Here is a 20,343-nt window from a genome sequence, read left to right as displayed (position 1 = left end):
AATTAGAATTAATGATAACAGTGTTAGTGATAGTTAATAGAAAATGACAAAACGGATTTATATACAAACAACTTTTAATTACATTCCTAATTTATGTACATGATGTGCAAAATATATGATACTCATTTATAGATAAACATAACTTTCGCAGTTAGTTCAATCATAACAATTTAAATAGCACCTTTGGCGTGAAAACCGCTTAACGCTGGTAATGTATAACTTTATTTGAAAATATTTTTTTAAGTAACTGATATATCCTACAATGTTAGCAATGTAAGTAGAATACAAATACTTTGAGATCACAGTTAAGTTTAGCATAAAATGTTTTACGCGTACATATTTTCGTACCTGATCCCCATAAAAGATTCTAGTTAAAAATTTTTCACAACCTGTCAACACTGTTTGTTACATTATACAGCTAGAAAACAATAAAGATATCGTACTTCGCGATATTTAATTATAATATTATCAGTATTATAATTCGTTATTCTTATTTAATATTCATCTCAACTATAAAATATTTATGCAGCTATATATCAATAACAATTTAAAAAAATAGTATATGTGAGCAAATTTTGATATTAAATTAAATGTATGAGAAACTACATTTATTTCTACACACAAATAATACTATTAACTTATTTAAAAAAATATATATTTTATGATTGTATAAAATAGTAATTTGATATCAAATTTTTTCATGTACAATTTTACTTTTTTATATTAACTTTTATTAAAAATATATGATTCTACATTATAAGAAATTAAATGCTAATTGTTTTTAGCAATGTCGGAAGTTCAGATTTGGTATAATCGCAAATGCGGCTATTTAATACAATTTAATTACATAAATAATACATAGTTTGTAAATCACAGTAAGAAACATATATGTCATGAATTCTCAGTAAGTAATGTATATTTTACGTATTCTGCAACAATTTAAGATATTCGTATCAGTAATATCTAAATTTTTATATTTATTTGGATATTTTAATTTTTATTTAGTATACATTTACGGTTTTATTTTATTGTAAACATGAATGGAATTTATCGAGAGTGAGAAAAGGGCACATATGAACAATATTACGTATTGAGGATTCGCATATATTCTGGAGCGTGTTCTCCAATACATTCTGTATTTGAGGAACTGCACATTCTGACCAAAATGGAAGCGTAAAGAATGCTGCTTACTGACGTCATCTTATTTTATTAAAAGCTGTATTTTTTTCAATAAATAATTTTCGTGACTATTTTATTTATATGTTATCTGAACTAGTTGTCTAATTACACTATTTATTACGGAAGATGAGTGTATTACTCATAACTTTAACCCTTTGATACTCTCGATATAGCATACTTGATTGTCTCTTCCGTTATATATATGCTATAATTTTTTTATTAATAAGGATACTTTACTTGTCGTTATATTCTTTAACATTTGTTGGCGTTTTGATTGGAGAAAAACTCGTTACAATCATTCATTTTTATGCAATATTTTTAGTGCTATTTTCTTGACAAAACGTATAGTGTGATATTGAAGAGTTATTAATTATAAGTCGTCGTGTCCATTACGAGTTTATTAACTCTGTTTAGAAAATACGTATTATGAAATCACATATCTTTCATAAATAATAATAAGCATATCTCTTTGAAAATGATAACTAAGAAGAAAACAAAGTGGATTTTTTTCAAAGATTGTAATCTCCTTTAGTATAATAAATTTATATAAAAAATAAGTTATACCTATACTTAGTGTAGGGTTCTTTTATATAGCAAAAATTCTATTATTGCAAGACCTATTTAATAAAACGCTCGAACACGGCATAATTTATTTTTGATGTAGATTTACCATGCTAAAGGAGACCAAAATCTGTGAAGAGTTTTTACTATATTCTCTCTCCTTGTAAAGGAGAGTTCCAACACACTTCCACAGTTTTTAATATTAAATATCTATTATAATTCTTACAAATTTTTAATAATTTTTCCGAATATCAAACTACATCATCCCTCTCCTTGGATCCAGTAACACCATTGGGATACATATTTGAAGCTAAAGCTTTCACGTCATCTTTCCGGCCTCTTCGTGCAAACGGCAGCATTTTCAGTCTCAGTTTTTTTCTATTCATAAAATCTTTCTCCCTGCAATAACGTCCGTCGCGTAACGATAATTAATAATTAACTTCACACTCACATACACACACACACACACACACACACACATTCTCGTTCTACAAAATGTTCTTTTCTAACATGAATATATTATCGTTAAGTTTACACCATCTAAATAAGAGAATTTTCTGTTGCACATACTAATGAACAATATCTTTACTGTTATTTGTCAAAATTGTTTAATCAATAAAATGCAAATTTTTTAAAAAAGGATCATTGTTAACGTACTGATGTCTGCAATCTATGAAGATACCCATCGAGAACAGCACCACCATGGCAGCGATGATGCCGAACACAACAACTATCAACGTCACAAACGCGTCCTCTTCCTCGACAGTAAAGGATGTCTTTGACGTAGGCATGTACGCTGAAAGAATCATTTAAGAAACGTTTGGCAATGCTTGCAGGGCTGGGCATGTATTTAAAATACTTTCATTTAAAACACATTATTTGCAATGTTGCAAAAGTGTATTTTGTACTTCAGCGAAGCACATGAAAGTATTGTATACTTTTTATTTAAAATCGAAAGATTGAAGGTTTTTTATATTTTGCAATTCAAATAAGATTAATTGTCAATCTCAGTATTTAAAATACAAAATATAAAATACTTACAATTTTGTATTAATAATCTGAAATACAAAATACAAAATATATTTATGTGCTCCGATAAAACATTAAATATAAAATACAATTACAAGTAATATTTTTCAAATAAAAGTATTTCAAGTATATGCACAGTTCTACATGCTTTGCATTATTCGAGAAGAAGTAGTTTGTTTCACACGAATTTTTGTTTTATTCTGTGTGAATAAATTCTTTGTGGTTGACATAATGTAGATATTTCCTATTTTATTTTAAATTCTTAATAAAAGATAACACTAGAAAGAACGTCAAAAATGAGCAGCTCATATTTATATTGACGAAAGTTATGCGCGATGGCAAAGGCTGTTCTGTAGATATTTTTTAACTATCACATTTTATCATATTCATTAGAAAAGAACTGAATATATCTAGAGACAAGAAAACGTGCCAGTGATGGAACGTCAAGGAATACAGTGACGTGATATCTGATAAGAGCACCGGGTCTCTTATGCGAACATGCAATGGACATAAAAACCGTGTTCTACGATTGTGTGGCATTGATATTTTAAACATAACTAATGACAATTCTATCATAGAAATTTTTAGAATCAGTCAACTTCAATGTACTAAATAATTATACATATTTTTTTATTTCATATAATTAATAATTAATATTAAATTTATATTTAACCTATATTAATAGATATACTTTATATTCATATATAATTACATAATTTATTTACAATATATAATTTAATTTATTATATACAATATATATTTAATTTATTTAATTATTTAAAATTTTAATATTAACAATAAAAATATTATTTTTTACTATAAAATAAACATTTATATCAAAAATAAACAATAAAATATTTTGGTAAGCTGATATTTGCTGTTGAAGATACAGTTTTTCTTAGTTCTATTATATGTAAAAATAATATTCTTCTCAAGAATTTGTATATGAATTAGTTTTACTTAGATCGAGCATGCTTGTCTACAATTTTCAATCTTTTTGTTCACTATCGCGTAACAGTTTTTCATGAGTTATTAATAGAATTATTCTGCTTCCTAGAGAAAGGTACTCTTAATATGCTGGTATGCCACATTAATCAGAGACGAGCAACCTTAGACGAGAGGCGTTTCCGCTATGCTTGTGTTTGTTCGTTGAAATCATGTTGCTCTAATTCTGATAAATTTTGAAATCATGTTGCTCTAATTCTGATAAATTTTGCATGTTGCTTTAATTTTTAATTATTATTTATTATTATTGTACTGAAAAAATTGTCTGGTTGAAAATCGACGAAAATTCTGATTGTATCAATCAGAATTTCAATTATCTCAATTAAAATTCTTGTAAAGTTCTTTAACTAGAAAATTCTGATTCGTCCATTTTCAATCAAAATTCCAATTAATCAAACATTTTTGCAGTGTACAAATAAATTATACATTTAAAATACTATTAAAGTAAAATGATGATACTACAAATCTCGAATTTGATACAGTATACAGAAAAATATAGTCAAAGCTGTAATTAGAAAAAATTAAGATTAAAATTAACGATTTATTTCTATTATTCCTCTATTATTCCGTTAAGTTTTACGTATATTACAAAAGATTTGTGTCCGATTCAAAAGTATGAGAAACATAAAATTTTGAACACTTATACTTTCTTATTATACAATATGAGATCAGATGAATTTGTTATTGTCACCTTTGTGTGTTGCTCAATTAATATTTAGTTAGTTTGCTGATTGTTCAATAATAAATGTGTACGTTTGTAAGAATTTTATGCACACATAGTATTGTACAACACGCTCAAACCAGATTTGTTCACGTGATAAATGATTCTGATATTTTTGTGATTTGTAACAAAAAAGAGCGAATATAAAAAAAGGATTTTCTTTATCGAACTGTACCGTGAACAATACACATTATGTCTGTCAGAACCATAGTTAATTTCCGTAACTCTCGCTTTCTTATACTTAGTTACTTATTTATCTTTAAAGCTGAATGTATTGTACGTTATAAAAAAACAAATTATTAGTGAAAGGCAAGATTCTACACAGAAGGCTGAGTCTATTTTAAAGCATTTAAAGATGTAAAAGCATGTACATTAATTTTTTTTTAAATATGCTAAACGCGCATAAAAACTAAGAAAAATGCACTTGAATAAAAATTATATTTAAAAAAATTATAGTATTTAAAAAATTTAATAAATTAAATTAATAAATTAAATTATAATTATGATATTAAAAAAATTTGCATGATTGCATTTTATCGTGACATTATATTTTGCTTGATATCGTTTATGATGACGAAACATTTGACCTAAATATATTTTGCTTTTACAGCAATAGTTCGATTGTATATAGTACTTAAAAAAGCTACGTACATTTCAGAAGCTAAAAATACGTCAATGTAAGTAAATTTTTCTCAAAAAATGTTAGAAAGTTATAAATAATTTTTTCGAGACAAAAGTATATAAATTAATTACATATTAACGCGAAGGATTTATAACTATTAAACAATAAAGAAATAATAGCAATTTTCAAAATTGTTGAGCAGGTGTCGCAAAGTTGAGTTATATCTCTCCGTATAACGTACGGCGACATTTCTCTAAAGCAGTTCTCGTTCAGCTGCGTCTTCACGAAATTTATCTCAACAAGTCACCGGTTTTTATTCGAGTCACTTTCGCGGCCATTACTTGTCAGCTTTCTCAGTTCAGATCGCAACATCGGCATGAGACTTACGTGATGCAATTCCACAATGTACAACTCAACAGCGGGCTCGCTTATCGGAATGCTCACATGCGTTTACGATCCAACTCATTGACAATCTGATTCATTATAAGCATGACAAGTTACTATAGTCTCTCAAGGTCTCGGTAAGGATTAATTAGAGATCTTGCGAATGCTAAATGCTACCTTACTTTGTCTAGTATGGGTTACTTTCAAGTTCTTACATTAGTTTTTCTTTGCTTCAGACTTCACATTTTGCATCGTTAGCTTTCATTGTCATATCACGATCCTATATCTTTGATCATTCTTGACAAATACACGATGAATCAACATCTAATTCATATTTTCTTCATATTTTTGAATTTGATAATGTTAAATGAATTGAATTTACAAAACAATGAAAACAAAGAATCTATTTACGTTAGTTATTAGAAATATTTACTTTCACTGATTCATACATTTTCACTCGCTTTGCATATTAATCTTCTTAAGATTTTGTAATAATATTATCGCGTATCATCGCATATCGGATAGAATATTAGAAATTATTGTAACAATTAAATTTGAAAAGATCGATTAAATAATGAGGAATAAAGAATCGATATTGAGATTGATTGAAAAATTGATAAGACACAAACAATTTTATAATTATGCGGCCATGATTGACATTTGATAAATAACATCTACATGAGCATGTATATTATGCACTTCGTTGTTAGTTCGCAATAATTAAGCTGTTAACGAGAATGCCAATATTTTCAAAGCAAAACAGGCATTCGTTCTCTTTATTGTTTTTATAACGGTACAATAACTGAGCACACACTTAGGCCCGGTTGCACCAACGTTACTTTAATTTTAAGCGAGGCTTAAAACTCTCTTTGTTCCTATCTCTTTTCGGTTTTAAAACGAGATAGAGAAAGTTTTAAGTCTCGCTTAAAGTCAAAGTAACGTTGGTGCAACCGGGCCTAAGTGTGTGCTCAGTTATTGTACCGTTTATCGTAGATATATCCGCGCATACAATTGAAATATTCAACATTATTATAAATAACTGTTTATTATATGTATTGAAGAAATCCTTACGCCTTTATCTCGGCTATCGTTTCTTAAACTTTTCGATGTGATAGAAAGCTTTCTCTAAGTCGCTTAAAATTTAGATTTGTCCTTAATAATTGTTTTCTTCGACATTTCAAATATTATTATTTAATATTATTATCCTCATTTTTTGCAATAATAATGATTGCTATGCATACATAAATCCGTAGAATTTAGGGGTTAGTTTGATACTGTAAGTATTAAACTAACTTTTTATTTAATTAATTATCTATTTATTAAACATTTATTTAATTTGGCAACTAAACACATATACATTTTGTAATGATTGGCAGTATTTATATAAATTTAGACTTTTATTTACACTCATTTAATACATGATATCAGAAAACTCCTGAGCTTGAACTCTTATAACTTATAATTAGAATCATCGTTAAACAGTAATACGGCATACTCTTTAATTATTTGTTACTACCTTCTGTCGGTGCAGTGTTGATGCTGTCATTCACATTTCTAACGTGTGCTTCCATCCTTTGCCACTTTTCCTTTACCAATAAAAGAAAACAGTCTAATTTCTTCTACTTCTTGTCTTACGTTATCTAAGTTAAGTAGTAAGAAAGATCAACAGGAATCGAGTAAATACAGTTTCGAGTTCTACCGATTCCCTAACGTGTTACCCGGATCAAGATTTTAAGGTAAACTGAGCTATACACGTCTGCGGTCGAGTGATATGCTCGGCGAGGCGCCAATGAGAGCGACGGAAGGGAAGGCCGAACGATGGCCGGAGCAAGGAAAAGAGGAACACAGCGACTGTAAAGAAGGGGGAGGACATTTGAGGAAGTGAAATGAACGTGTGCGTGTACAAGATTTGAAAGGGGCAGAGAGAGAAAGAGAAAGAGAAAGAGAGAGAGAGGGGGGGAGGGAAGAGAGAGAAGTCAATAGAGATACGTCGCGAGGACCACGAGATCCGTGTCATTCTCATTCACCATCTCGGGTCCAGGTGTACCCTGGTACGAGTTGAAACTCTTCGTATACACACACAGTCTGTAATAAAAAGGAACGTGAGATACAACTAATAAAGATATAAACGGTTTTCGTCTACAAAAAACAAATCCACTAGTTGAAGTCGTCTTCTAAATTTATTAATATTTTGGTAAAATAATATTAAACTCTTCAAGTTTTATCTTCTTGCAATTGTAAATTATAAAAATAAATTATACTTGGTTATGTGTATTTGCAAGTGTAAATTACAAACATTTTTTGATGGATTAATAATGCGTCTACATGTATGCGACAATTTTTATAAAAAGTCTCATTTATATTTTTATATTTTTATTAAACGCTACTCACATATAATTAAGATATTATTTATTGTCTGATGTATTTTAACTGTTATTAATTTCAGATTTGATTCTTTCAAAAATGCAGTTAATATTTGGAAATAATACATCAAAGTGATCAATTAAATATCCTCATCATATTTCTTATCAATGTTTATTTCATATCACGTATACATTAACGTAATAAAACTGAATAAGTCTCAAGATGAATCATCGATTATTTATTAAATGCTATCCATTTTTATATCATGCACATAAATGCAATAGCACTATGACGTACCGAATGTCAACGGAATATTGATTTAGTAAGTATACGTAAGATACGCCTCAAATTGATAAACAATACTGCAAATAAATGCTACGATTTCTTAATTCATAATCCATAAAATTGATTTGATTTTGGCGCTTATCATATTTAATTAACTAAAATGTCTTTATTTAAAAAAAATTATGGAAGTGGCAGAGTAATATGCGCAATTTCAAATTATTAATCTATTATAACTAAATGTACCTATATGTATATAACTTATTGACATTATTAACATTATATTGGCTTTATTGATATTACTAATGGTAGTGTAATAATGCTATTTTTAATTAAGTCAAATAATACTATTAATTAATAACTATTATTATAGTTCATAATTAATATTTTATAATATTAATATATTATTAATACATAAAATCGATGACCCCAATCTAACATTCAATTCTTTTTCGAAGAGATTCGTGCTCCAGAGTTAACGTTACTATTACTAATAGTGTACACAATTACATAATTGCCACGTCTTATTGCAAAATTATATACAGTTAATATTCCTGTAATTATCATAATTCATCTTCCAGTTTTGTAATGCACATAAGATAAATAAGCATCTGCTCCATGTAATAATCCCACGACGCCACTTAGGATCTGCAATATAAATCAATCACTTTTAACGTCTTTTCAAATAAAATACTCCCAATTAAAAATATCTATCAAAATCATATATTAATCGTTTTCTACTAATAAACTTTCGTTTTTTTGCTGTTCAACATACGGATGTCATGTCGGATTATTATAAATTATAAATTATTATAATTTATAATAATAATTTATAATTTATAGTATATTCTTTTTCTCAATTCTTATCTCTGGCTAGGTGAACAAATAATGACGCAAATTAGTGAAAGCGTTAAGTTTTCCATTTGCAATTGCACTAATAAACTTACATAAGCGGCTGTCATGGCAGGATAAACGTCGAAGCCGGGACTCATATAATACGGGATCATCAGAAATAATTTAGTGGCAAAAGCCAAGTAAAGTGCCGAGCTTAAATACAGGAAGCAGGCTAAACAATTGAACATCGTTTCCTGATATTGATAAAAGAAAAAAAAATGTAACACATAATTTTTAAATTATAGAATTAATAGCAATAAAAATATTGTTTAAATTATATAATAAAAAGTATAAATATTGACATATTAACAAGTAATTATTTCAAACAATTTAGATAATGGTATTATTTCTTTCTTAATGGGGTGATATATCTCTTCGTATTTAATATTTCATTATTATTTGGGATATAGATAAATACATACAAAAAGTGAAGCTCGAATTAATTTGTAAGATTTTTCAGAAATTGCATAGCAAGTGAGTAACAGAGCGGAAATCAGGAAGCAAGCGGATGCCGTGGTCAACGATCCTTCGAAAGCTGATCCAATAGATGAACTGTAGCCCAAGCCATAATTTATAAGTAAACTCTGAATTAATCCGCTGATTACCTGGAATTATATTAATTACATAAGCTTGATAAAATTATAATTATATATTTAAAAGTTATATATAAGGAACATTCAATGGAGATCGATAGAATCATGTGATATTTCAAAAAATTTAATACAAACAGTAAATAAAAAACTATTGGAGTATCTAATGACATTAGATCTAAACCAAGTCTACTTTTACAGTTGGTCTCTAATATATACTTAAAGTGAAATAGGTAAATGTTTAATATGTAAAAGTGAGAGGGAAAGTGCAGACCAATGTAGCAATAAAAAAACTTATGGTTTTCCTTAGAAAGCGTGAAGTTGACATATTAAGTCTATTCGCGTTGCTTTAAATCCCTAAAAATTTTTAAACTTAAAACAAAACAAATAATAGATAGATGAGAGGGATAAAGCAAAAAAAAAAGAAAAATTAAATTAGTAATAAAAAAAATATAAGGATGTTGTATTCTATGTTATATGCCATTTACAATTTTAACGAATTTTGCGTATACCAAATAATGTACATGTAACTGCAACATACCGTTTCACAAACTTTTATGATTCCTGGTAATGATTTAAAAAACTCCACATGTATGCACGTGCAACATCTAAAGCAGCAGCAACCGACACCGCCCGTGCCGTGCGTACCAGAGGATGACATCCTGATTATAGGTCCCATATTGTTCGTGTTAGTTCTCTATAATTCTGTTGTAGACGATTAATTTAATGCTCTTGTACTAAATTGTGACGTTCATTAAATTGTCTCGTTTGTGGTCTGAAGCTTTTTATTATCTCTTCACTTAGTATTTAATTATCCTCCTTTTTTTTCTCTTTTTTTTCGTCCAGGATAATTAAATGGATAATTAAATTTAATGATCGGACACAATGGTCCACTTAAACACAAAAATATTTTTTTCCAATAATTCTTTTAGTGTAGCAATTAAAATATCTTTAATATAAATAAAAGAATGTAAAGATAACATTGTACATACCGAAAGATTTAAATTTTTTTACAATTTAATTTACAACTTAATTGTTTTTAATATTTAACTTTTGTTCTCTGATAGTGATTTTTAGAAGAACACACAGCATGACCACGACAAACGATACTTTTAAACTGACTGAGGGTGTAGGTCTGTGCATCCACAAAGTCTAAATGTCGTTGCACCCCCCACATAGCATTCAACACAAGGGAAATTACTGTCTATTTCTGGCATGTGTTACTCATGCCGGAATTCTAAATGCTTTACCCGCTCTGCGTAGCAGACAGAAACGCAAAAAAAATTGAATGAAAGGTAACAACATAAAAGTATAATGTATTTAAATGTTTATAAAATGTAATTTACATTATAAAAAAAAATTAATGTTCACATTATTTTTAATTTCACATATAATTACATGTTTATTAAAAAAATATATGACATATTAATTAATATGTTTTCAAAAAATTAATTAAAGTTAATAAATGCCAAGTGGATACTTATCAAAAGTAGTTCAACTGTCAAGATTTATTTATGCTTTTGCACATTGATTCAAATAAGGTTTCTTAGATACATGTTTAGCCTCTGTCTCAATTTCTTGGAGTAAAATCTCACTATAAAGAGTAAAAATTGAGTTAGTTTTAAAAAAGAGTAGCTTAACTTTCAACTTACGAGAGAGAATGACATTTCTCTTCAAAGATTTACTTTAAAAGTTTTAAAGAGTTGTAAAGTAATACAACTTGTGTTTAGAATAGTACTAATTAAAATAAAAATATCAAGTATCAAACTTAATTCAACAATCAAAATTTATTGTATAGCAATAACATATATTTTTGCATATCGGTTCAAATAAATAAAGTTTCTAACTAAGATAGACAAGTTTAAGTTGTAAAATACTACAACCAGTATAATAATACTATTCATTTTCACTCTTCATCATAATCGCGATTATTTAATTCAACTTTCCAGAATTGACGGTGGATTTATTGGTTCCCTTCAATTATAAGTAATTTAAATTAGTGTTATAAACATAAACTTAGCACTTATTCTTCTGTTGTAATTATAATATTTTGAATTAAAAAAATTAATTAATACTTTTTAGTCAATATAAATTAAGCGGGTCTCATACACCAGACATCAGTATAAACCATGTTACAATTTTGACATCAGGAGGACTAATTACTCCGTCCATATTATGATATAGGCGATGATCGCGTTGAAAATATATAAAATGGTGTTTAGTAGACCACAAATCTAAATAAAAGATAAAAATTACAATTTTTTATATAATAATGTATATGCATTAATATTTTATTTGTGCATGTGAATGTGTATGCGTGTGTGCGCGCGCGCGTGCCTATGTGTATACACATATATGTAACACAATTTCAATTTATAGCATTACAATCAATTTTTTTACAAATATAATATTATACTCACAGAAGCTGCTAATAACGCCTTATAATTATACACTGTATCACCCGTATGTATTTCTGTTATCAGACTTATTGAAGCCGCAAATAACATTACGGTTGCGAAAAAATTATAAAGGGATTCCTGAAAGTTTAAAGAGGAATATTTATCGAAATTTTTTAAATAAATTTAACAAAATACTCTTTTTTAATAATTTATTTTAAACAGAGAAATATTTGAAAGGCATAAAACCACAACGCAAGATGTTAGACACTATTATTTTATATTTCAATCGATCTTTCAATTGATTACACTTGAATAATTTATTTTAAATATGTAAACACGTTTTAAAACAACTTTTTTTCTTTTATAAACAAAATAAAACTAATGAATAAAATAAATACATAAAACAAGTCAATTTTATTTATGTATTATTTTAAATAACTTACGTGTATTGTTTTAGGTAAAATAGATGCAGTAAATGGAGATACCAGGTAACTAAGAAAAAAAATAAATGTACCAATAAAAAAATTAGATGTTGCAATAAGAAAGAAATATTCCTTTTGACATAAAGAAAAAATGGTAGGATTAATGTTATCACTGATGATTCCTATACAAATAGCACCAAGCACCTGTTTGTAAAAAATTAAAAATGCCAATTATAAAGAAATATAATCTCTTCAGATAAAAATTACAAATAACAAATACATTATTCAATATTATTCAACAAAAATGTTTACTCGAAAACGAAATATAATTATTAGTATCTCAACTGAAAAGCGTATTATAACTGAGAATAGCGAAAATAATAATTTCAATATAACATAGTCTTATTCTATTATCTCAAATATTATTTTAAAATTCCAAATATTTCTGGATAAATTATATATGCTTTAAAATTAACAATGATAAAAATTTCTCTTTCACTAAATATACTAAATATTTAATATAATTAAATACGGCAAAAATTATTAAATATTAAAATTTTTTTTTATATTGTATTTCTATCGAAAAATTGCCAAACATTGACAATTAATTAACTATTCATATTTAGTAAAGATAATATTATACCCAAACAACACAAAGTATTTAAAACGAGAAATGAGACGTTTTTGACGTCTAAAAGACATCTTCAAAACTTATTATGTCTCAATTTTGGACTTTGTGCTGTCTGGATGGGTAATTATCTGTATTATAGATAATATTATAGATAAAATTGATAAAAAAGTTATAACAATAAATCAACAAAAATAATAATAACAATTTGTACCAATTGTTGCAATTTAAAAATACCGTTCCAACTTTTTAAATACTCAGTATTAACGATAATATTTAACATTGTCGTGCCTCGTTTTATTGTTTGTCCTAAAATCAATAATAATTATTCTTTACTTTTAATACGCAAAATTATCTATCCATCTCGCACAATTAAGCTTTGATGAAATAAAACAATTACTTACGTATCGATCTAATAAATAGTTAATTAAAACATGTGCTCATGACTATCCTTATTTATATTTATATCATACCATGTGGATGTATGTATATATATATATATACATGTATAAAACAAACGGTGCACATAACTATATTAACCTGAAAAAAGCACGTTTTACAAAAAGCACGGTTAACGATTAACTAAAGCGATCGCGATAAACGGTAGCTCGGGAGATGTCATTGATATCATATACAGATAAGATTAGTATATCTTTTGATATACCCAAAAAATTATTCTGATAAGCAGAGAATTTCCCTCAGCATATCCTCTGAGCAAAAAATCTTACATGAATCAGACGCGTGTATTTATAACACGTATTCATCTATAAACATGAAGATACATGAGCTATGAAAAATAAATTACTCTATAGAAAATTCTATTATAATAACTTGAACACTCTTTTGAAACAAGAGGATACACAAGATACTAGCGGCACGCTTAATTGTTAAAAAAAAGTTCAATTTACGTGCTACCGAATGTACACGTATGTCAGTATGATTCTTCTAGCATCGAAAGGATTGCCATCTTAAATTCAGCACCTTATTATAGTTATACAAAATTCCTCTATTTTGTACAGTATCTTCTTGAGGTCGTATATATATACATTATATATACCAGGTATCCGGCGAGACTATAGCAATAACTCACAGGAAGATAGGTGGAACTAAACTGAGTCGAAAAGTCTACTATTTTGCAATTTCTGCAATAATTAACAAGATATTAATTATTAAAAATCGCCAAATATAAAATTTTCCATAATTTTTCACTCAAGTATTATCAACAATATCAACTTTACAGAAAAACAGCATGAGACAAAAATTGTTTATTTTCGTCTCATAGAGCTCTAAGAATTTTTTCAGAATTTTTTATTAACTTTACAGTACTGCATTTTCTAATCGGAAAATCGTGAAACTTGCAAAATGGTAGAAGACTTTTCAATTTAATTTTTCACGAAGTTTCACGTTGTAATAATATTGTCTTCGAATTTCGGGACACCCTGTCTATCTCATATATTAAGAAAAAAAATAGCACATTGCTTACTTTAGCACAATTTTATTTTTACTGCATATCAACTGAATTGGCACTAATGGATACATATTTTAAAAGATGCGTTTCATTTAATGTTCGCACAATCGCATCATATTTCATCCTTGTTGTTTATCTAATATTTGCGAATGTTAAATGAAACACACCCACTATAGTGTAAAAAATAGCATTATGAAACTATGCATTTTATTGTAATTTTTATAAAATATAATTTACAAAATAAAGAATTATAAATGTGTATTTGCATTTATTTAAAGTGTTAAACATAGTGTATCTATTACAAAAATATTTGACTAGTTAATAGTACAATTTGACTTCAAAAAATTAAATAAAATAATTATGTGTATTGCGAGTACTAAAACTTAAATTTACTTCAGATAATATATAATGTAAAATTTTGAATGTAATTCTATTTATATTTTTATACACTGTATGTTACAAAAAATGTTTGAAGAATTAGAATACACACAGATACATAAAATATACTCATACAAGAAAGCACAGACCGTATAAAATTATAACTACAATTTTAAAATCTGACAAGAATTAAAAATAAATAGATCATCTAAAGTAAGCTTTAATAACATTATGAATGCAAAACAGGTCGAAGAAATATAACTTATAAGTGATATAAGAAGTCATCAGCTTAAAAAATTATGCTGATTGAACAAAAATTGAAAAAAAGGAGATTATTAAAAAAATTTTTTTTTTATAAAAGTAATCTGTGATCTATCCACTGAATAATCTGACGCAGTTTCAAAATTCTTCATACGTTTCATATTGTTTTAATTAAATAAAGTTTCTAAAATGTATCTGACCTGTGTAAAAACAATTCGTATAAGAATAATCTATTTTTATTGTTTAAAGAATTACAAACTTATTGTAACCTTTTAATCATCTCCATAAGTTCTAAAGCCCATGACCGTACTGCAGATGTATAAAATGCTATTTAGCAGAGCGAGAATCTAAATAAAAATGAATACATTTTGTACAATTTAATAAAAGTCACAAAATAATTATTTGATACATGTTTAGATTTAGCAAATCTTTTCGTCACTTTTTATGATTTTGGTAAAGATTCTCATTAAAAGAAGTTAATCTCAAATTCTTACAGAAATCTAATACTGACCAATACTGACAAATAGTAATTATTAATTATTAATAATTACTCTTATTTTACCAGACAACATATTTATGATAAATATTTATACATATTTATTATTACTTTTTTTTAAATATTATATAAATGTTTTATACATATTTTTATACAATGTTTTATTAAAAAATTAACTATTAAAATATAAACTAAATATTTTATATAATATTTATGACAAATATAAATGAATGTTTCTAGTAACTATTTCTTACTTGAATTACAATGTCTCATTAAATATTTTCATAGCATTTACTACAATTTATACGATAAATATTTCATAATACTTATAATAAATATTTATTATCTGTACAATCTAACACCACAAATATATTTACAAAATATTCAAAATATCTTACAATTATTTTGTAAATATTATATATATTATCTGAGTAAATATTAAAAACATTGTTGTTCAATACTGTTAATACTCCAAATAAATAATTAATTACTGTTTTTAGTAATAAATTGGCTAGTATTAAATTAGCCAGTATTAGATTTTTGTAAGGGAATTGACAAAAATATATATACGAAATATTCCAAAATTCGCGACTCAGAATACCATAGCAAAAAGTTTTCGAAAACTGAAAAATAAAGTTGTTTATAAATTTTTATTTTAAATTTTTGTTTTACTTTTGGAGATAATAATAATGTACGTCTCTACAATATGCGGAGTAAGCTTGGTGTAAAAAGTAAGAGTAAAAAATTGACTAATTACAGTTGATTATTTTTTTCGTATTTGATTGTGATTAAAAATAAGGATTTAAATATGGCCAGCTACAAACTAAGTTTTAGATAACCATCTGTCTATGAGTCACGCTTGTGGTAATATTAGTGAGCACTGATAATATATATATATATAATGTAAAAATTTTATCATTTCTTTCTTGATAGACTATTTTAAACTTTGGAAAACATATTTATGTATAAACATTTATAACTTCTTTCTCGCTACAATATTTAGAATCGTGAATTTTGGGATATTCTGTATGTATAACAATCTACAGATAGGTAATTGTTTAAATTTATGATATTCTGTAATCCAGTATGTACAAACTGATAATAAATATCTATACATATACAGAGTGTCCGGAAAATCGCCTGCAATACTTCGAGAGATAATTCGGAACTCAAAAAGAAGGAAAAAAGCTATATAAACATAGGTTCAGAAATAATTTGTTTCTAAGTTATAACCATTTTTATGTTAAAAAAAAATTGTAATTTATTTTTCATAATCATTATTTCTGTATTCTTAAATTTTTTTTACTTTACTAGAGGGATGCCAAGCGGACTATGCTTCCACGTGGTACATCCTGAGTAACGCCAAAATTGTCCGAAATGTATAGTTATTTATGTCAAAACACTATGAAATAAATTACGATTGTGATTATGAAAAATAAATTACAACATTTTTTTAACATAAAAGTGGTTACCATAATTCGGAAACTTATTTCCGAACCTATGTTTATGTAGCTTTTTTCCTTCTTTTTGAGTCCTGAATGATTTCCCGAAGTATTGCAGGCGATTTTCCGGACACCCTGCATAAATACATGCATGTAAAATATTACTCTATCATAATTGTAATTATTATATCATAATTAAGAATTTTATCTTTGATGAATAATATATACATAATATTGTACTTACGGAAGCTGCTAAAAACGCATCATAATTAACTACAATAGAATGTTGATTTATCACAATTATTACTGCTATTGAAGCCGCAAATAATAATATAGACGCAATGAAATGATAAAGGAGTTCCTGAAAGTTTAAAAGAAATTATCAATTTTTTAAATAAATCATACTAAACAGCTTTTTGTAATTATTCATGCTTTCGATGTTTTGAATAAGTAATACTACAAACTACTTTTTTCATTTTAAACGAAACTAATAGATTTAATCATTTTTACAAATTACAATTTATAAATCGTATAATTTTATTTATGTATATGGAATTACTTACGTAAATTGTTTTAGATATAATAGATGCAGCAGAGGGTGATATCAAGTTACTGACATACAGAATAAAAGTGTTAATAAAGAAAGTACATGTTGCGACAAAAAAAAATAGATATGCTGATGCTCTGTATAAGAGTACATATTTATAACTAAGCTCGTGACCAATAATTCCTACACAAATCGCACCCAGTACCTGTTAGTATAGAAAATTGAGAAAACTAATTAGATATATGAGCTTTCTATAAATATAAAAATAAATAAAGAGTATCAAAATATTATTGTATGTATTGTATATTATAAATAATATACAATACATATAATAATATTTAAGAATATTTAAGAAAATTACGAATATTATTATCGTAATAAATATATTAAATTCAAATAACAATCAGTAACCGAAAAATAATACTATAATTCTATTATTTCAAATATTAAATATAAAATTGTGTTTCTTTTGTATAGCTGTTTCTAAATATTTTTCGTAAATTAGTTACTTTAAACTAGAAATAATATTGATCTTTTAATTTTTAAATGTCACATATTTTATAATTAGATATTTACATTTAAAGTTATCTTACATTTTTACTGAAAAATTTACGATTAAATTGATGTTGCTTGATAATTAATTAATTACATCATGTTGAATATTAATATTAAATACTTGAAATAAAAGAAGTCATAACAACAATCTCAATAAATGAATAAAACAACAATGATATATACCACTTGAAGGATCTTAGCAATTCCATTCCAACTTTTCATATAATTAATGTTGATGGTTATATTCAACATTATTGTTCAGTTTTAATACCAGTTCTAAAATCAAATTTTTCTTGTAATTGTATACATATCAATTTATAAAAATTTTCTTAATGTATAATATATACACTGAAAGAAAAGATTGACTGTTGCAGCAAATTAGATGATAGAATATGGCATAGTATTTTTAATTGGCTGCTACAGCTAATCTTTTTATCATCTAATTTTTTACAGCAGCCAATTTTTTATTTCAGTGTATAAATAAAAACATTAAATAAATCAAAATAAAAAAATGCGGAAATTTATAATAACGACAAATTTCATCGGAAAGTTACACAGGTTCTTGAAAGACTGTACTTGTATATTTAGCCGCAAAAATTTCATGTACCTACTCCATTTTCCTTAATAACTTTATATCTTTTGTTTAATATTATATGTATATAAGCATCATATAAACGTCCGCATCATGCAAGCAATTATACCTACATATATGTATAAATATTGTATACACAAATATAATAATTGTATTATTAAAAATTATTCACATAACTTCGTCAAAAGCTCTTATCAATTGTGCCACACGTAATACAATAACTTAAATTTTATAAATAGACACAAGATACAATATTTTATTTGATTCAACGAAATAATATAAAACAATTTAAATTTTGCAATATTTCAATTACATTAAATTCTGTAATTTAAACTTTAAATCTGTTATTAATAATCATAAAAATTTTTATTAACTTATATGAATTAATAAGACACTTTTTCTAATCACAGAGTACTTTTACAATTCTGTGGAAGTCAAATATTACATAATGATTATAAAAATACTACATTATTTATGTAAAAGTTTTTTAGCGCAAATAAACTTATCTAAATTTAACATAATTTACTTAATACGATAATGTTAAAAATATAATTTTTTATTGCAAAAAAGTTTTCTTTTAACATCACATTAATAACGAACAAGAAGGGATTGATAATTTTACGATATAATAAAATCTGTATTGTAATCTAACATGATAAGAATTATAAAGGATTAAATACTTTACACGTTGCTTCCGAGTAATATTATCTATTATATTCAATAAATTCTTGTTCAATGTCAACTTGTTTTTTGCACTTGAAAAAATTGTCACCAATTATATTTTGTAGTATTGTTATATATTGTTCGCTCACTTTTTTAAGTTAATTATATAGATTATTATATAAAATAAAATTATATATTTGACTTTCCATTAATTTCTTGAGGAATTGGAAAAACAAAAGTAAAGTATATAAAACTAATAGCAATCTAATTAATAAATATAATATAAAAGATATGTTGTTCTCACACATAAAATATATAAATTTTTCGTATTCTACAAAAATTAAAATAATTAAGTGAAAAATAATTTAATAATTAAGAATAAAAAATAGTTTCTAAACTTACCTTAACAATATCAGAAAATCTAATATGATTTTAAAGCTATGATATCTTTATAGAAACTCTCATCACAATTATTAGTTAATTATTATAATTTTTACATTCTTAATTTAATAAAATTTTCTATTCTTCTTTATTAAATATCCTTAATAAAACAATTGCATACACATTAATCTAACAAATAATTAATTAAAATGCATGTTCATGGCTATATCATGATTAAAGAATAAAGACAAAGTATAGTCTACATATGAGAGTTACACTAACCTCAAGAAAGTACGTCGTTTTACATCAGCTGTTAACGAATGACTGAAATTATATAATTTGAGCGCAGAAGACGTCACTGATATCATATAGATATTATAGATAAGATTGATATAATTACATGATACAATATTTTAGTAAGGCTTTCTTAGACGGGCACAGTAATTGATTATTTAAGATTAAAGTGATTTTTTTTTTTAT

General features: G+C 26.1%; 4 protein-coding genes across 5 annotated transcripts; all 4 read right to left on the bottom strand.

The window, feature by feature from the left end:
• Positions 1 to 1,005: 1,005 nt before the first annotated feature.
• On the bottom strand, positions 1,006 to 7,415 carry LOC108762231 (uncharacterized). The gene is made up of 4 exons (XM_018509140.1): positions 7,018 to 7,415; positions 2,398 to 2,536; positions 1,967 to 2,139; positions 1,006 to 1,585 (listed from the first exon to the last, which is right to left on the bottom strand). Exons 1-3 carry the CDS (start codon positions 7,070 to 7,072, stop codon positions 1,992 to 1,994), a joined length of 342 nt encoding a protein of 113 aa, XP_018364642.1. The 5' UTR covers positions 7,073 to 7,415; the 3' UTR covers positions 1,006 to 1,585; positions 1,967 to 1,991.
• Positions 7,416 to 8,580: 1,165 nt separating this feature from the next.
• Positions 8,581 to 10,652, bottom strand: sing (MARVEL domain-containing protein sing). Of its 2 annotated transcripts, XM_018509142.1 has the most exons (5): positions 10,624 to 10,652; positions 10,173 to 10,336; positions 9,464 to 9,646; positions 9,095 to 9,235; positions 8,718 to 8,795 (listed from the first exon to the last, which is right to left on the bottom strand). In XM_018509142.1, exons 2-5 carry the CDS (start codon positions 10,308 to 10,310, stop codon positions 8,718 to 8,720), a joined length of 540 nt encoding a protein of 179 aa, XP_018364644.1. In that variant the 5' UTR covers positions 10,311 to 10,336; positions 10,624 to 10,652. The 2 variants fall into 2 exon arrangements, with proteins under 2 accessions (XP_018364645.1, XP_018364644.1); XM_018509143.1 differs by lacking the exon at positions 10,624 to 10,652 and having other exon boundaries at positions 8,581 to 8,795; positions 10,173 to 10,485.
• Positions 10,653 to 11,710: 1,058 nt separating this feature from the next.
• Positions 11,711 to 13,363, bottom strand: LOC108762223 (uncharacterized). Its single transcript, XM_018509126.1, has 4 exons — positions 13,295 to 13,363; positions 12,474 to 12,656; positions 12,052 to 12,168; positions 11,711 to 11,865 (listed from the first exon to the last, which is right to left on the bottom strand). Exons 1-4 carry the CDS (start codon positions 13,361 to 13,363, stop codon positions 11,791 to 11,793), a joined length of 444 nt encoding a protein of 147 aa, XP_018364628.1. The 3' UTR covers positions 11,711 to 11,790.
• Positions 13,364 to 15,366: 2,003 nt separating this feature from the next.
• Positions 15,367 to 20,175, bottom strand: LOC108762236 (uncharacterized). The gene is made up of 5 exons (XM_018509145.1): positions 20,146 to 20,175; positions 18,411 to 18,503; positions 17,689 to 17,877; positions 17,370 to 17,486; positions 15,367 to 15,534 (listed from the first exon to the last, which is right to left on the bottom strand). The coding sequence occupies exons 2-5, from the start codon at positions 18,477 to 18,479 to the stop codon at positions 15,460 to 15,462; spliced, it is 450 nt and encodes a 149-aa protein (XP_018364647.1). The 5' UTR covers positions 18,480 to 18,503; positions 20,146 to 20,175; the 3' UTR covers positions 15,367 to 15,459.
• Between the last annotated feature and the right edge of the window lie 168 nt (positions 20,176 to 20,343).

The sequence above is a fragment of the Trachymyrmex cornetzi genome, unplaced genomic scaffold, assembly GCF_001594075.2.
Source record: "Trachymyrmex cornetzi isolate Tcor2-1 unplaced genomic scaffold, Tcor1.1 scaffold282, whole genome shotgun sequence".
Classification (NCBI taxonomy): Eukaryota; Metazoa; Arthropoda; class Insecta; order Hymenoptera; family Formicidae; genus Trachymyrmex; species Trachymyrmex cornetzi.
The sequence above is the reverse complement of the archived record's forward strand: the minus strand, read 5'-3'. Positions and strand labels throughout refer to the sequence as shown.

What these genes read in the sequence shown, in the direction of transcription:
- LOC108762231 (XM_018509140.1), bottom strand. Translation starts at nt 7,072, where the DNA reads ATGGAAGCACACGTTAGAAATGTGAATGACAGCATCAACACTGCACCG. An exon ending in CAACACTGCACCGACAGAAG is followed by an intron (nt 2,537 to 7,017) that starts GTAGTAACAAAT and finishes TGATTCTTTCAG; the next exon opens with CGTACATGCCTACGTCAAAG. An exon ending in TTCATAGATTGCAGACATCA is followed by an intron (nt 2,140 to 2,397) that starts GTACGTTAACAA and finishes ACGTTATTGCAG; the next exon opens with GGAGAAAGATTTTATGAATA.
- sing (XM_018509142.1), bottom strand. Translation starts at nt 10,310, where the DNA reads ATGGGACCTATAATCAGGATGTCATCCTCTGGTACGCACGGCACGGGC. An exon ending in TAATTCGAGCTTCACTTTTT is followed by an intron (nt 9,236 to 9,463) that starts GTATGTATTTAT and finishes TATCAATATCAG; the next exon opens with GAAACGATGTTCAATTGTTT. An exon ending in CTGCCATGACAGCCGCTTAT is followed by an intron (nt 8,796 to 9,094) that starts GTAAGTTTATTA and finishes TTTATATTGCAG; the next exon opens with ATCCTAAGTGGCGTCGTGGG.
- LOC108762223 (XM_018509126.1), bottom strand. Translation starts at nt 13,363, where the DNA reads ATGTTAAATATTATCGTTAATACTGAGTATTTAAAAAGTTGGAACGGT. An exon ending in TTTTACCTAAAACAATACAC is followed by an intron (nt 12,169 to 12,473) that starts GTAAGTTATTTA and finishes TTAAACTTTCAG; the next exon opens with GAATCCCTTTATAATTTTTT. An exon ending in AGGCGTTATTAGCAGCTTCT is followed by an intron (nt 11,866 to 12,051) that starts GTGAGTATAATA and finishes TCTTTTATTTAG; the next exon opens with ATTTGTGGTCTACTAAACAC.
- LOC108762236 (XM_018509145.1), bottom strand. Translation starts at nt 18,479, where the DNA reads ATGTTGAATATAACCATCAACATTAATTATATGAAAAGTTGGAATGGA. An exon ending in TTGCTAAGATCCTTCAAGTG is followed by an intron (nt 17,878 to 18,410) that starts GTATATATCATT and finishes CTATACTAACAG; the next exon opens with GTACTGGGTGCGATTTGTGT. An exon ending in TTATATCTAAAACAATTTAC is followed by an intron (nt 17,487 to 17,688) that starts GTAAGTAATTCC and finishes TTAAACTTTCAG; the next exon opens with GAACTCCTTTATCATTTCAT.